Consider the following 15,083-nt stretch of genomic DNA (forward strand, 5'->3'; position numbering starts at 1 on the left):
ATTGCGTTGATGATAATGATGACATTGGTGACGTTTCTTACATAAAAATTTCCACATTTCGACTTTACGTCATGATTTCTCCGTTTATAGGACACGCAGAACAAAAATAAAGATACTTTCATTATATAATTCGCCAAACTATCGATTAAACCTAGTAAGAATTCGATTCATTTAGCCGTTATTAAGGACTGATAATTTAAGGTATTCTCAACTGGCCGACTCACGTATAGATACACGGGGTACATCGCTGTTGCTGCGCATGAACTTGGCGCGAGACACTACCGTGTCTCTTGATTTCGTAAATATCCACTACTACGTCGTGTTTCGCAACTGTAGTAGTAGTAACTGGTAAACGCGATAAGCAATCCGCGTTACAATGTAGTTTTGTGCTTTTGTACTTTATTTCGAATGAGAACCCTTGTAAAAATATTGCGTAATGCTGCATACGCATAGCTGAATATGCAGGTAATGCTTTGGACGGCGAAAAAATCTGTACAAACGGTTTATGATCCGTATGTAATATAAATTTATTCCCGTAAAGGTATTAATGAAATTTTTTTACTCCGAAAATTATCGCGTAAGCTTCTTTATCGATTTGAGCATACCATTGTTATGTTTTGGAGAGAGTCTGCGATGCATACTGTAATATGCGTTCTGTGCCGTCGGGATAGCGATGCGACAATACCGCGCCTATCCCGTAAGGACTCGCATCCGTAGTAGCTAAAATCAACGGTAGTTTGGAGTCAAAATGTACTAATATCGTATCGCTTTTAAAATTCTTTTTCCCGCATTGAAATGTTTCCTCGCATCCTCGAATCCATTTAAAAGGAACTCCTTTTTGTAATAATTCGTGTAATGGCGCAAGTATCGAACTCAAATTTTTAATGAATCGCCCGTAATAATTTACCATTCCCAAGAACGAATGTACTTCTGTCATGTTTTTCGGTCGGGACATAAAATCAATCGCTTGAATCTTTTCTGCTATCTTATGTATTCCCGACTGGTCGATTCGATAATCGCAATACTATATGCTGTTTTGTAGGAACTCGCTTTTACTTTCATTTATTTTAATATTAGTATCCTCTAGACGTTGCAAAACTTGTTCAAGGTGTTGAAGGTGGATTTTATCGTTAAGTCCCGTGAATGTCCTCCAAGAATACTGATACTCCCGATATATCTCGTAATAAATGCTAAATTTCACGTTGTCAAATAGCCGGCGCCGACGCGATTCCATACATTAAACATGTACTTCGGAAAAGACCTCTATGAGTGCTAAGCGTAAGTAACTCGCGATCTTCTTCTCGGACTTCTAATTGTAAATACACTTGTTGCAAATCAATTTTGGTAAATTTTTTTCCTCCCGCCATGGTCGCGAATAATTCATCAATCGTGGGCAAGGGCTCATCAATTAATAAATTCGGATTGATTGTAACACTAAAACCTCCGCATATACGTATTGTGTTATTTTTTTTAACACGAGTACAACGGGTGTAGTCCATTTTGCAGTATTCACTTTCTCAAGAATGCCTCTCTAAACAAGCGACTGTAACTGATCAACTAAATGGCGATAATTTAAACGGAACTGTACGAGCTTTTAGGAATACCGGTTTAACGCTTTCTTTTAGTGTAAGCTTAGCTTGTAAGCCTCGAACCTTTGTCGAATGTAATTCTTTACTTCGATATCGTTGTAAAAGTTCTGTAACTTTATCTTTGTAATTACACGGCGGATTTATTGTATTAACTCGGAATCGGTTAATCGTATGTGCAATTATTGAATCCACTCGCGGCCTAACAAAGGTTTGTGCTTGTTATTTGAGATGTCTAAATTTAATTCAACTCTTTTCCCCTGCTAACCATCACGGGTACGACGTCTACAATACTAATTTATGTTTTGCAAAATGTAATTAATTGTAATGTAGTCGGTTGCAATTGCTTGAATGGAAAATATTTCTGTAACGTGTGCGTACCCACGATGATTACGGCAGCTCCGCTGTCAATCTCAAAACGTAATCGCTCACCTTCAACTGTAATTGTCTCGAAAAACTTATCTCTAAACCTTTGGTGTTCCACGATTATTTCTTCAACCTGATTTGCCGGGACTTGCTTAGCTTTCATGCATACTTTTCGTAGGTGGTTTGGCGTACCACAATTATGACATTTAACACTTCTATCTTGTTCAAAAAACAAGCGAAATATCTGATCGCCAATTAATGTGACTATTCGCGCAGTAGATTTCGCGCGATAACGCTGATGCCCGCGCTGAGACCGCGCGAACCGCTTCGCTGCGTTTACCTCGAATTCAAAATTCAACCGATTCAGAGAAATAACAAACACAATCGACCGCCGACTTTCGAGAAGATTTTCTGTTTTCATCAATTTAACTCAAAAGTGATTTCTCACTGTTAAGAATCTTCTCGAAGGACGACGATATAAAATCACGCACCCGATGCCTTCTCGAACCACTTCACGTTCTTTCGTCGATCTGAAACCGCGTCGCGTTAGAAACAACAAGTAATCGATTTTCACGTTTGTATCGCACTGAGTCGGCTACTCTCGCTACTTGCACGGCTGTGCACTACTTGCATCGCGTTTGTTCGCTGCCTTCTTCTATATCTTCTTTGTACTTTTTTTGTGGAGCAAATATAGTCTCGTGAACTAATTCGCTTTCTTCTCTTCCACCTCTGACTAAACTACCCAAACCGAGGGTGCCTATTCGTACATATCTAGTGTACATTTTGTTACTAAATAACTACTGCCGCACCTGAAACAAGATAGATTAGAAGGGTGGTTTACATTAGTTTTGTTATTCTTATTGCTTAATCCGCTTTTCCCCTTTGTATTTTTTGTTGTAGATTTTCGTTTTCGCAATGCTTTTTTCTCTATCCGCTTGTCCTTGATACCGATGTACTCGACGGTTGTTGTGGTTCCGTTTTGTAATTGTAAGGTGTCCTTTTCCGATAATTCCATCGATGTAGCTACTTGAATTGCCTTTTCGAAGGTCAAACCCTTCATCTCCAGTAACCTTGATTGCGCACGGCTGCTCGCCAATCCAAACACAAATTGGTTTCGTAATGCAGTCTTCAGATATACGCCAAAGTTACAATGCTCAATTTATGTAGTGCGGCCACAAAATCTTTAACGTTTTCCCCCTCTTTTTGTTTTCGCTGATGGAAACGGAAATTTTCTGCAATCTCAAGAGGTTCCGGGGTGTAGAATTCTGCTAGAGTTGAAATCAAGGTATCGAACGTGGCGGTGTACGGGTCTGTCGGCGTTAACTTATTGCAGATTACATCGCGGACGCATCAATAAAATGTAGCAAATACAAGACTTGATGCTCAGCCGGTATCTTAAAAATTTTAACCGCCACTTGAAATCGTTGGAGCTACCTCGTCCACTCCGTAGTGGTAGGATCGAATACTTCGATACTGAAATTTCCGTGTAACACAATCGACGCCATGGCAGGGGTCTATATTCGTATCCTATGTACTATCTCGAAATTTCTTGTCGGACTAATGTCTCTCGTCGTAAACGAAAATGTCCACAGTGTACCGTTTCAAAACTTCTTGAACACCTTCGAATCATGTATCTCATTGTAAACGGAATATCTCGCGCCATATATGACTAGCACAAAAACATCTAGCACGTAGAAAATGTATTATCTAACACGTGAGAAATGTGCCGGTACCGTTGAAACGGACGCCACGTGTGCACCGCGTGGTGATACTTTGCTATTGCTTTCACGTGTTTCTTACCAGCCGAAATTTTTGAGATAATTCCATCCTCGTCGCCAATTCTCTGTGGTGTAGGAGGCTGATAAGATTTATTATCTTTGTAACAATATATATATAGATATACTATACAATATATATATATATATATAGATATACTATCACACGAACTTGCGTACTAGATGCATTTGCTCTCGACGAGCGCTCCGATCAGAAGGAAGGGGCGAGCCGCGATATCAAAACACGGCCACCTGTGATTACCGCGCACTCGCATTCACGTATGACTCGGAAGGGATTCAGTATAATATCCGCGACTAGGCGCGATTTGAAAAGCGCGAACATAACAATATGTATAATAATATAATTCAATATATGTATTGTGACATGGCCGTCCCGACGCGCGTTCATCCGCCCCGAATATCTTGACGGGGCGCGAGCCGAGCGGCCGCGCCAGAAAAGAGATAGCGAGAGCCGTATCGAAATCTCCGGAGAGACGAGCTATGGTTATACTTTGCGTCATTACTAATTATTTTTATATTATTTTGTATGTCGGGCAACCCGCCGGAGAAAATCTAAAGAAGAGAACACCGGGAGGAAGAAGAAGAGGGATCTTTTTTGCGACAACCGACACGGCGCTCCCAGCCTTCGAGTCGAGAGCGGAGATAGCGCCCGAGGATCAGGACAGCACAGAGTCGCGGGTGGAATTCGCCTCAGCAGCAAGAGGAGAAGAAACTTTAAAGAAACCGCTGTCTTGGACCGGGATAACAGGGCCCAGTCGGCGCTACCCTCCGAGAACGGAGGACGAACGATCGGCATCAAGAAGACCGCCGATAGCAGGGTCGCCGAAATTCAGATTTTTAAATTATCGGGGCCGTTCCGACCCCCGATACGGCGTTGTCGCGGGGCGCAGTAATACCTCGCGTGTCGCGGCCATAGACTTATACTAATAGACTGCGCAACCCAACGGCCGCGCTGTCGTCGGGACCAGAGAGAGAGAGCATGAGCGATCGGGGCTCTGTCCTTGTCTAACGGTGCGAGTGGTGGGGATGACGATCACTCGGAGGAGATATCGTGGAGGATTGACGCCGCTATCGACCCTGGATCGCGAGATCCAAGGAGACACTCTGGTGCGGGCGCTCTTAACGAGTAGTTGTGTCTCGTTCATTTTTTCATTGTCGTTAAGTGTGTCGCAGTCGAGATCCGAACGAGAGGACGAGACCGAGGATCGTCCCCTGGTCACGGGAGCAAGAATCGGTGAGGTTGCCCATCGCTAAATTGTAAGCCACGTACGCGATTCCGTCCGTAGACCGACCGCTCTGTCGCCGTCGTCATTTTTCGTGTCTCGTTGTCGCTCGGGCTTTGTGCCGAGCTTTCGTTTTCCGTGTATTTCGGGCGACCGGAGACAAGCGACCGAGGCATCAAGGACGATTGTAACGTCGTCCGTAGTCGATAAGGAACCGTTCGTCTCTCTCCGGGATCGGGGTGTCGTGAAACGCGTAGCGATTGGCTCTCGTATATCGACCACGTGCGCGGCAAATCGCGGGGAATGCGTTCGCTATTCGTGCTGTCGAAAAGAGTTGTCGAAGCCGCGTAAGGCATTCTCGCAATCGATCTTCGGGCGATTTTCGTTATTAATTAGCGTGTAGGTGTGTGTGTGTGTGTGTGACCGTTGTGTGTCGTGACTTTGCGAATATCGTGCTGTCTTTGTCGCGCTCGTTACGTGTATGATTTGCGCTTATTTCAAGATATTTGTCGTGCGTGTGAGTGTGTCGCGGTGCGTAATAGATTATAACGAACTAAGAAATTGCCGAAATTCGAGAACTGCGCGTGAGTATAGAGCGTTACGCCGAAGGGAATGTAAGCGGCGTCCGACGGCTGTCGAATATCGATCGCACTGAGCTCGTCGCAAGCGAAATTTTCCGTCTTCGTAAATTCCTTAATTATTCTCGCACAATTATTAAGCCTCCTGTCGAACATATGGCTGTCGATTAGAATAGCGAGCCAAAGATTACAGGGAAAAGACCGATACGATAAGTCGACGATTTGAATGCCGAAATTCCGTTACATTTTCGAAACGCCGTTCGGCCTCGCAGAATCTAGCCATAAAAACGGGCTCGAATAAATACCAGAAATGACTTATCGATTTCGTGTAAACATTCGATCCATCTGATTTATTATTATTACCGTTATCGAATTGATATTTGTTATATATTTCGTTATTTCAAATTTCCGAACTTATTGTTAATATTCTTTCTTTCTTTAATTTGTTATTAATTTTATTTTTTTATATTATTTTCTTTTTAATAAATGTATTATATTTTTCTTTATTAAGTCCGCGTAATTTATTTGAGTGTTAGCCTTTCGTGGTTGTTAAATTCCGTTGTATTTGTCGAATTTCGAAATTGCCAAAACCTCGCATAGAACAAATAACTTTTCCACAGACCCTGCCCCTCTACCGTTAGGTGAGCTAGTCGGCCCGTGGCGAATCAGGTAAGCGTTTTTCGCTTTATTTTGGCGTTTAGCGAACTGATACGTGAAAGACCGTATCTGGCGCCCAACTTCGAGATCTCGAGACGGCCTTCGCTTCACCGCGGCTCGCGCGAGAACACCCTCCATCCCTGTTCCTCCGAGCGCGAGTATTTTCTATCCGCCTTGTGTTTTTGACGACGTTTTCGCTTCCCCTCGCATCCTTCTCTCTAACACCTCGAAGAAGAATATTGTATAAAATTAAAAATAAAACGTCGCAGTATAATTCAATATATTATTTAATATACAAAATTTAATAAAAATAAAGTTCTTTTATATAATCAATATATTCTTCTTCTTCTTATGCATATCCACTAATGGATGTTCGCGACCACACTTTCTATCTCTTCCCGATTCCTCGATGCGTGAATCAGATCTTCCACAGTGCGCAATCCAGTCCAGTGCCTTATGTTGCGGAGCCAGGACATTTTCTTTCGTCCTACTCCTCTCCTGCCCTCAACCTTTCCCTCAATGATCAGTTGTAGCAATCCATACTTTGCGTTGCGCATAATGTGCCCCAAATATGCTGTTTTCCTCCTTTTTATTATGGTCAGTATCCCTCGATTCCTGTTTAATCGTCTCAGAACCTCGTCATTGGTTATCCTCGCTGTCCATGGTATTTTGAGGATTCTGCGGTAGACCCACATCTCGAAGGCTTCCATCTTGTTCATCGCGGGTATCTTCAATGTCCATCCCTTTACGCCATACAGAAGCACCGACCATACGTAGCTTCCGATGAACTTCATTCTAAGATTGAAATCGAAATCCGTGTTCGTGAGGACCCTTTTGAGTTTCGTAAATGTCCGACGGGCAGTTTCTATGCGGCATTTTATCTCCACCTCCGATGTCCAATCCTCGCATAGCCATGTTCCGAGATATTTGAATTTGTTCACTCGTTCTATCGGCGAGCCCTCGAATGTTAAATTGGCGTTCCTGAACGTATTTGGTTCCCGAGTGATGACCATGAATTTCGTTTTCTTAGTATTGATGTTCAGTCCCACATTCCTGCTACTCTGTCCTACTGCTGAAGGAGTTGTTGAAGATCGTTTACATTGTCGGCAATCAGCATTGTATCGTCTGCATAACGAATATTGTTCAGCCATACCCCGTTGATCCTTATTCCCTTCTCAACATCTTCCAACGCTTCTTGAAAGATGCTCTCCGAGTAAAGATTAAACAAAAGGGGCGAGAGAATACACCCCTGCCGAACTCCCCTGCAGATTCTCACCGTGTTAGACATTTCTCCGTCGATCTTGATCTGTGCCTCTTGATTCCAATATAATATAAATTTTCTATGCACCGGATGTCCTTCTGATCTATGTCCATTCTTCTGAAAACATCCATCAGTTTATGATGCCGCACCCTGTCGAAGACCTTCTCGTAATCTATAAAGCATAAACAAACGTTTTTCCTCTGATCGTAGCAGTTTTGCACTAGGACTTGTGTCGCAACTATTGCTTCTCTTGTGCAATCCCTGTCTGAATCCAAACTGAGAGTCGCTGATGGTCCTCTCGCATTTCTTGAATATTCTCTGGTGTAGGATTTTAAAAAATAGTTTTAGAGTGTGGCTTAACAGTCTATGGTCCTCGCATTTTTTCGCGTTGGTCTTTTTCGACAAAGGGACAAAGACCGATGAAAGCCACTGAGTAGTGCCCCGTATCATAGATTTTATTGAATAATTTGTGGAGGGCTGTTATGCCTCTTTCATTCAGTAATTTAAGAAGTTCTGCCGGAACTTCGTCTGGACCTGCCGCTTGTCATCAATCAATATATTGAACTAATTATTTGAATGATTAAAATTTTCAGCACGTTATAGATATATTCGACGACTGAAAAAGTATTTTGTATAAAATTTGTACATCATATATATATGGATAATGGATAATGCATTGGAATAAACAATAATGAATAATTATAACAATTCAGTTTCATTACTCTCAATAATTTATTTATCAATTAAAATTATATATATTCAAAGAATTAAAAATTATATACACTTTTTACATTAATATTTAGATATGAAGAGCAATAAATAATTACAATAATTCAGTTTTATTATTCTCGATAATTTAAATTGTTTATCAATTAAAATTATATTCAAAAAATTCAAAGAATTAAAAATTATATATGCTTAAAATTATATATATTTTTTACATTAATATTTAGATGCTCTTGATAATTTGTTTATCAATTCAAAGTGTTTTATTTTTGTCATTTAGATTTATCTTTTATGCAAATAAATATCAAACATTTCTCATCTTATCAACATTATTATTATATTTCTTAAACTATTCTAGTTATATTTCTTTCGATCATTTTTAGGACAGAAATATACAATAATTAATTAATTTTTACTTTTAATATTGAATTAAATAATAAATTTATTTTTTTCTCAATACTTATACAGGGTGTCCGATTAATGAGTGATCAAACGAAAAGTAGTGGTAGATTGGATCAAATTGAGAAAAAAAGTTCTCTACTATTTTGCAAAATTCACAATAATGATTAAGTTATAGGCAAAAATGTCTCAACGCATGAGAAGCGATCTGTCTACCGCTTCTTATACTCTGAGACATTTTTGCCTATAACTTAATAATTATTGCGAATTTTGCAATATGGTAGAGGAATTTTCTTTTCAGTTTGACCCAATCTATCACCACTTTTCGTTTGATCACTTAATAATCACACACTACAAGCGGTTTACCGCTTCTCATGTACCGAGATATTTTTGCTTATTTTTTAATAATTATTGCGAATTTTGCAAAATGGTAGAGGACTTTTCTTCTCAGTTTGACCCAATCTACTACTACTTTTCGTTTGGTCACTCAGGAATCGGACACCCTGTATATTTTACCGTCATCAAGAAAATTCTATTAAATCAATTGTCAGATCAATTATTATAAATGATTCTGCATGTTGATTAGGCGAATTTAATAAATTTTATTAGTTGAAGTGATAATATGTCAAACGTGACAATCACATTAACAATTAATATGTTAGACGTTGGATCTCTGCCATACATTAAATTATTTATATTAAATAGAAAATATATATATATATAATCCTTTCAATAATATTTTATTAATATAAATAACTGAAACTAAATTATTAAAGAAATTGTTACGTCCCGGACGTTCAGGCCCGGAAAAGGATGGGTCAAAGGAAGGACGTAACACAGATGTTTTTTCCCGAGTAGGAGGTAAGCGACTCGGGTCGAACGAACTTTGAGGCTCGAAAACAGGTAAACGACTCTCGTTAAGTCGCTGTTACTCCATTTCGAGCGTTCGCTCGGTGGTCCCCTTTTCGGTAAGGGAATCTAATCCTTTTTACACGGGGCGGGACCAATGCGCGACTTGTAATGACTAGGAATGAGTGCAGGGTAATTAATTAATAGAGAAATTTAGTTACAAATTTTTACATTTATTTATGTAAAAATAGTTGATTAAATTTAGAAATAAGAAAAATATGATATAAAAATTTTTTATAATTAAATGCGGTATATCTTATGTGATAAGAGTGTGTGAGTGTGGATGTATGTGTGTTTTCTCGCGGGTGTTACATGAGTACGGAGGTCATCAGTCGAACAGATTAAGGGGGAATGCTATTTTTATCTTTATGCTCGACTGGAGGTTACAATAATTTTCGTTCACCTTGAATAACAAATCATAATTAATTGTGGATGTGTATAGAAGATGGAGAGAAAGAAGGAGGATTTCATTGAGAGTGTCGATGTCAGATTTTAAAATATAAAAATTATAAGCAAAGAAGAGGGAAAAGAAATAAATTAAAGATCAGATTGACTTACAGTTTTGCAATAAAAGACGTTAGTAGTGGTTAAGTTTCGACTCTCAGTGGACTCCTGGTCTTCAGCATCGAAGATGATACGATGCTTGTGGCGCTTGTTCGATGACCGAAAGTGTATGTCCGCATCACGCAAATTGCATATGGACTGTTAAAAACCAATGACGAACTGAACTGACTGATATGATCGATTGAACTGACTGATCTGAAGTGATTGACTGAAATAACTGACTGAAGTGACTGACTAAAGTAACCGATTGAAGTGACTGACTGAAGGGACTGACTGAAGTGACCAACTGAAGTGATTGATGCTTCTTGAGAGCTTCTCTTTTTATACCCGATTCGATTTACTTTTCGGTACGTATCTTATCCTTCGATTAGATTTTAGATTTACAAAATTTGTTCAGGTGTCTGAGATTCCGAATTTTTATAAGATTTATCTAGCTATTGTTGATTAGATTTGTCGGTTTAGATCGGCTAAATTCGTCATCGATTTCTTATTTTCCTCCCTGATAAGTTTCGAAATGTTACTATTTCTATTTACAGAGGAAGATTTATGTTGTTTTATCGTCGATATATTTCTCTATTGCCCTGCCTGTATTTTTTATATTCAGATAATTATTTGTTAAAGGGATCGGTGTTGCTTCATTGTTAGCATTTCTTGCGTGTTGTTTCATGAACTCATAGATATTAGATAACAAATATAGATTATTATGAGGCACGAGAGGCCCTATTTGATCAATGATTTTGCTTATCATTAATCGAACGATCGTTGCTGCAACTTCGTGAAAGGAAGGAATCGTGGAGTCAGCTGGACGTAACAAAATAATAAAATAGATGGAAGAAGTTAGAGATATGTTAATATTAATACAGTAATTTTTTAATACTTACATATAATTTATATAAATATTGCAAAAAAAACTTGTGATTTTAAAATACACATCCACTAATAAATTATACTACTACAACAATAGATGCTTATTGTAATTAGCACGATTGACTAATCACGAGATTCTAGTACTTAATTGGTCAATTGGTAATATGGACTACCGCATCCCTCCTTCAACAACCAGAGGACAGCTGTTATCGTTGAATGATTGTCGGTTAAATACACAACTTAATAAACATATTTATTAATTATAAATAATTTAGAGAAACTACAAGTTTTTAGCGTTATTACAAAACTACAAACAAAATACAATCTATTAAAGAAAAATTATTTTATAATACTTGTCGGCTAGTTTCATGGTTTCTTAATTAAATAAATAATTAAAAATTAATTATAAACTAACAAACGAAAATGATTGCACTACAATAATCTACAAATGAAGTACAATCGATTTCATAGTTTATTTTTTAAAAATAGTGTTAGTCGTTGGCAAATTTCATACGAATAAAGAAAGTGTTGTGATATGCAACATCTGACTCCGCACAATAGGCAAAATATAGAAATATACTATTATCGCATTAATTATGTCTCAATCAAACGTGCGAAAGAAGAAAAACACCTCCGAAAAGCGACAACTTAGTAGTGTATCTAGGAGAGTTCTAACCCAGGTCCTCTTGGAGGGGGAAGGGGGGTGACGTCACACGGCGCAGGTAGTGATGTCACGCGGCGCGGGGAATGACGTCACGCGTGGGACAGGGGGGAACTGCGATGTGTCCGGTGGACGAGAGGTCTGCGGAGAAGGAGGAAAATAACGGAACTTATCCATAGGCGCGAGAGAGATAGCACGAAGGATGAAATGATGAAAGGAGCGTGTAAATAATTAGATTTTTTTTAATAAATTAAAGATATATAAATATATAATTTATTAAAATGTGTGTTATTATACATTTGTTTGTGTGTGTATGTGTTAATAATAATGATAAAATATAAAATTATAAAATTTAAAAATATAAGAAAAATATAAAAACATAAAAAATGAATAATATAAAATAAAATATAATAAAATAATAGTAGTGATACTAGAAGGTTTCTAACTCAGGTCCTCTCAGGGGGGGTGAGGCGCGCGGGGAACCGCGGCGCGGGGGGAGTGACGTCACGCGCAGGGAAGGAGGAATTACGGCGCGCGGTGAGTAACGTCACGCGCGGGGAAGGGACCGATGGACGAGGGGGTCCGCGCGGGGAAGGGGGGATCCGCGGCGCGACCGATGGACGAGGGGGTCCACGCGGGAAAGGAGGATCCGCGGTGCGATTGATGGACGAGGGGATCCGGGAGGAGAAGGCGGATCCGCGGAAAGAAGACGGTGCGAAGGTGTGAGAAGGATAGCGCTACGTGTGGGAAAAGGACAGTGCGACAAGAATGGCATCAACGTGTGACAAGGATAGCGTCAACGTGCGACAAGGATGACATCAACGTGGGACAAGGACGACGCATTGTAAGATGGCGCATAGGTGGGAGAAGGATGACGCAAAGGTAAGTGAGTGAGTGAGTGATAGCGACGAGCATATGAAAGAGAGAGAACGATAATATCGCGAACAACGCGTGCGAGAGAGACAACGATAATATCGCGAGACAACGCATACGAAAGAGAGAACGATAATATCGCGAGAACAACGCGTGCGAAAGAGAGAACAACGCGTGCGAAAGAGAGAACGATAAATTCTTATAACTAGCGCGAGAGAGATAGCGCAAGGGATGGGAGCGCAAGGGAAAGGTGTGTAAATAAATACATTTTTTTTTTCAATACTAAATATAAAATTTATTAATGTGTACATTTTTTGTGTCATAGCGCGTACGAGAGAGATTACTTATTCTAAGCGCGAGAGCAAGAGATAGCGCGAAAGAGCAATGACGAAGATAGAGAGAACTTAAGATTAACGTGCGAAAGAGAACGCAACGAAGATATCGCGAGACTTACAGCTAACGCGCGAGAGAGAGATAGCGCAAGGGATGGGAGCGCAAGGGAAAGGCGCGTAAATAACTGCAATTTTTTATAAATTACAAATATAAAATTTATTAAAAATGTGTGTTATACATTTGTGTGTGTGTGTGTGTGTGTGTACTTAAAATTAAGAATAATAATAAAAAATATAATGATAATAATAATAAAAAATATAAAAGTAATAATAATAAAAATATAAAAATAATTAAAATTTAATATAGGGGGAGGGGGCGATGCGCCGGACTGAGGGATGCCGCTCCTAAAACAGAAAAGACACACATTTCATTAGATTTAATAATTTATTTTAGGATACTTTTGATGTATTATAAATTGTAAGTTACTTACAATGTTATCCATATATTTTAATTTGTGCAAATGGGACACATATTGCGTGGTATTATTTGGTGCAAATTTTTCCTGCACTCTTTGCAATAACTGCCTATTAATAGAGCACAATAATCCGTTTTGTGTTTCCGGACGGAGTATACGTTTCGACGATGCCAATCTCAGAAAACAGTCTGAACAATACTTAATTCCTTCTTCCGCATCATAATAATAGTATGCGACAAAATTTTATGGTAACATCCAGATTATTTATTTTCATCGCGTTTAAATGTCTATACTTTTTCAGTCTTAATTCTTCATCATTATCACTAGCATAATCTGAATCCACTAATGATGATGTTTCTGTTACTGATGTCCTCGTCGACGATAATGACATTTTCGTCATCGATGATAATAACGTCGTCTTCAGCCATTCGTCAACTGTGTTTCGTCGGTCTTGTGTTTCGTTGGTCATTATACGTGACCAACGAAACACAAGACCGACGAAACACAGAACAACGAAAGAAATAATATTCTAATGCTGCAGACTCCTCTTCATTATATATCTTTTAATATCTTTTGTCTCATTCTAACTAGAGCATCACGTCTCATCTACCTCAGCATTTCTCTACATCTTTGGCGGAGCGTGTTAAGAAAAGTATCAACTATTCTTATTCGTATGGAAGAAAAGATTTAAAATCACAGATGGAATAAAAATAATTATTTATTGCAAGCATCGTAAAGAATATCATTTACAGCGCATGTTAGTAATTCACAATCAATTAATGATTCGCTGTTAAAGACATCACTCTCGCGTATCGTTTTTACAGCATCGCATACAGTAGTAATATTGTTACGTTGTAATACAGTTTCAAATTGTTTAAATTTTTCATTTACGAGATAGGTATTCTCGCATAACCAATTGTGCATATGATCGATACAATTTTCAAAATTAAATAAATGTAATAATGTTTGTGGTTTCATATACAAAGAATTTTCGCATAATGCGAGTTTTACAATTTTCGATTGATGCATTTCGATCGTTAGATCTCCAATCCTTAATGGGAGAGCAGTCGATTGTAGAAAACAGTCAATGTCTGCTTGTTTCTGCATCAACAAATTCCACGTTGAAAAAGGCAACACTATTTGATTGCCTCGATTATCACCGAGAATGAGCTCCACGTACGATACAGCTCCAACGCTTATTCCAATGTCCAAATATTTATACGACGTCGGGGTTAGAGCGTATCTTCTTCCAAGTATGCGAGCCGCACGACGAAGCTGAATGCTATAAAAATATATATAAATTAGACCAATATTTAAGAAAATTTTAATATATAACAAAATTTTTAAATCTTTTTTCTTACATGTCGCATTTTTGCTTCTTACACGGTGGAGTTTCGCCGTTTCGAATCGGAACGTAAAAATTCATATCGATTTCTTCAGCAGTGAACCTTTTACACGCGCGATTGATGTAATACTGATCGTAGAATTAATATCAATTCAAATAGTATCTCAAATTGCGATGTAGAGGGGATTATTGCCGACGCATCATTTTAATTTCCTCTAAAATTTTGTCGCGCCGATGTACGGCTGCGATGACATCATCCTCAGAACAAAGATTTAGCTGAATATAACAAAAATTTTCAAGCGCCGATGCACGGCTGCTCCTGATGCAATCACGTTAGATTTTTCAAATGTACGTGACAAAAAACGTGAAAAAAATAACCGTCAAGGTTAAAACGCACATCACCTCTAGACAAAGATTTAGCTGAATGCGCTAAAATCGAGCGCCGATGTACGGATGCTTCTGAT

General features: G+C 38.8%; 1 protein-coding gene across 1 annotated transcript; it reads right to left on the reverse strand.

The window, feature by feature from the left end:
* Positions 1-6,568: 6,568 nt before the first annotated feature.
* Positions 6,569-13,743, reverse strand: LOC145960067 (uncharacterized). The gene is made up of 3 exons (XM_083079339.1): positions 13,568-13,743; positions 7,483-7,785; positions 6,569-7,331 (listed from the first exon to the last, which is right to left on the reverse strand). Exons 1-3 carry the CDS (start codon positions 13,741-13,743, stop codon positions 6,569-6,571), a joined length of 1,242 nt encoding a protein of 413 aa, XP_082935465.1.
* Positions 13,744-15,083: the final 1,340 nt, after the last annotated feature.

Source organism: Camponotus vicinus, unplaced genomic scaffold (genome assembly GCF_025532165.1).
Source record: "Camponotus vicinus isolate PSW18456_S1 unplaced genomic scaffold, iyCamVici1.0 SCAF_10, whole genome shotgun sequence".
Classification (NCBI taxonomy): domain Eukaryota; kingdom Metazoa; phylum Arthropoda; class Insecta; order Hymenoptera; family Formicidae; genus Camponotus; species Camponotus vicinus.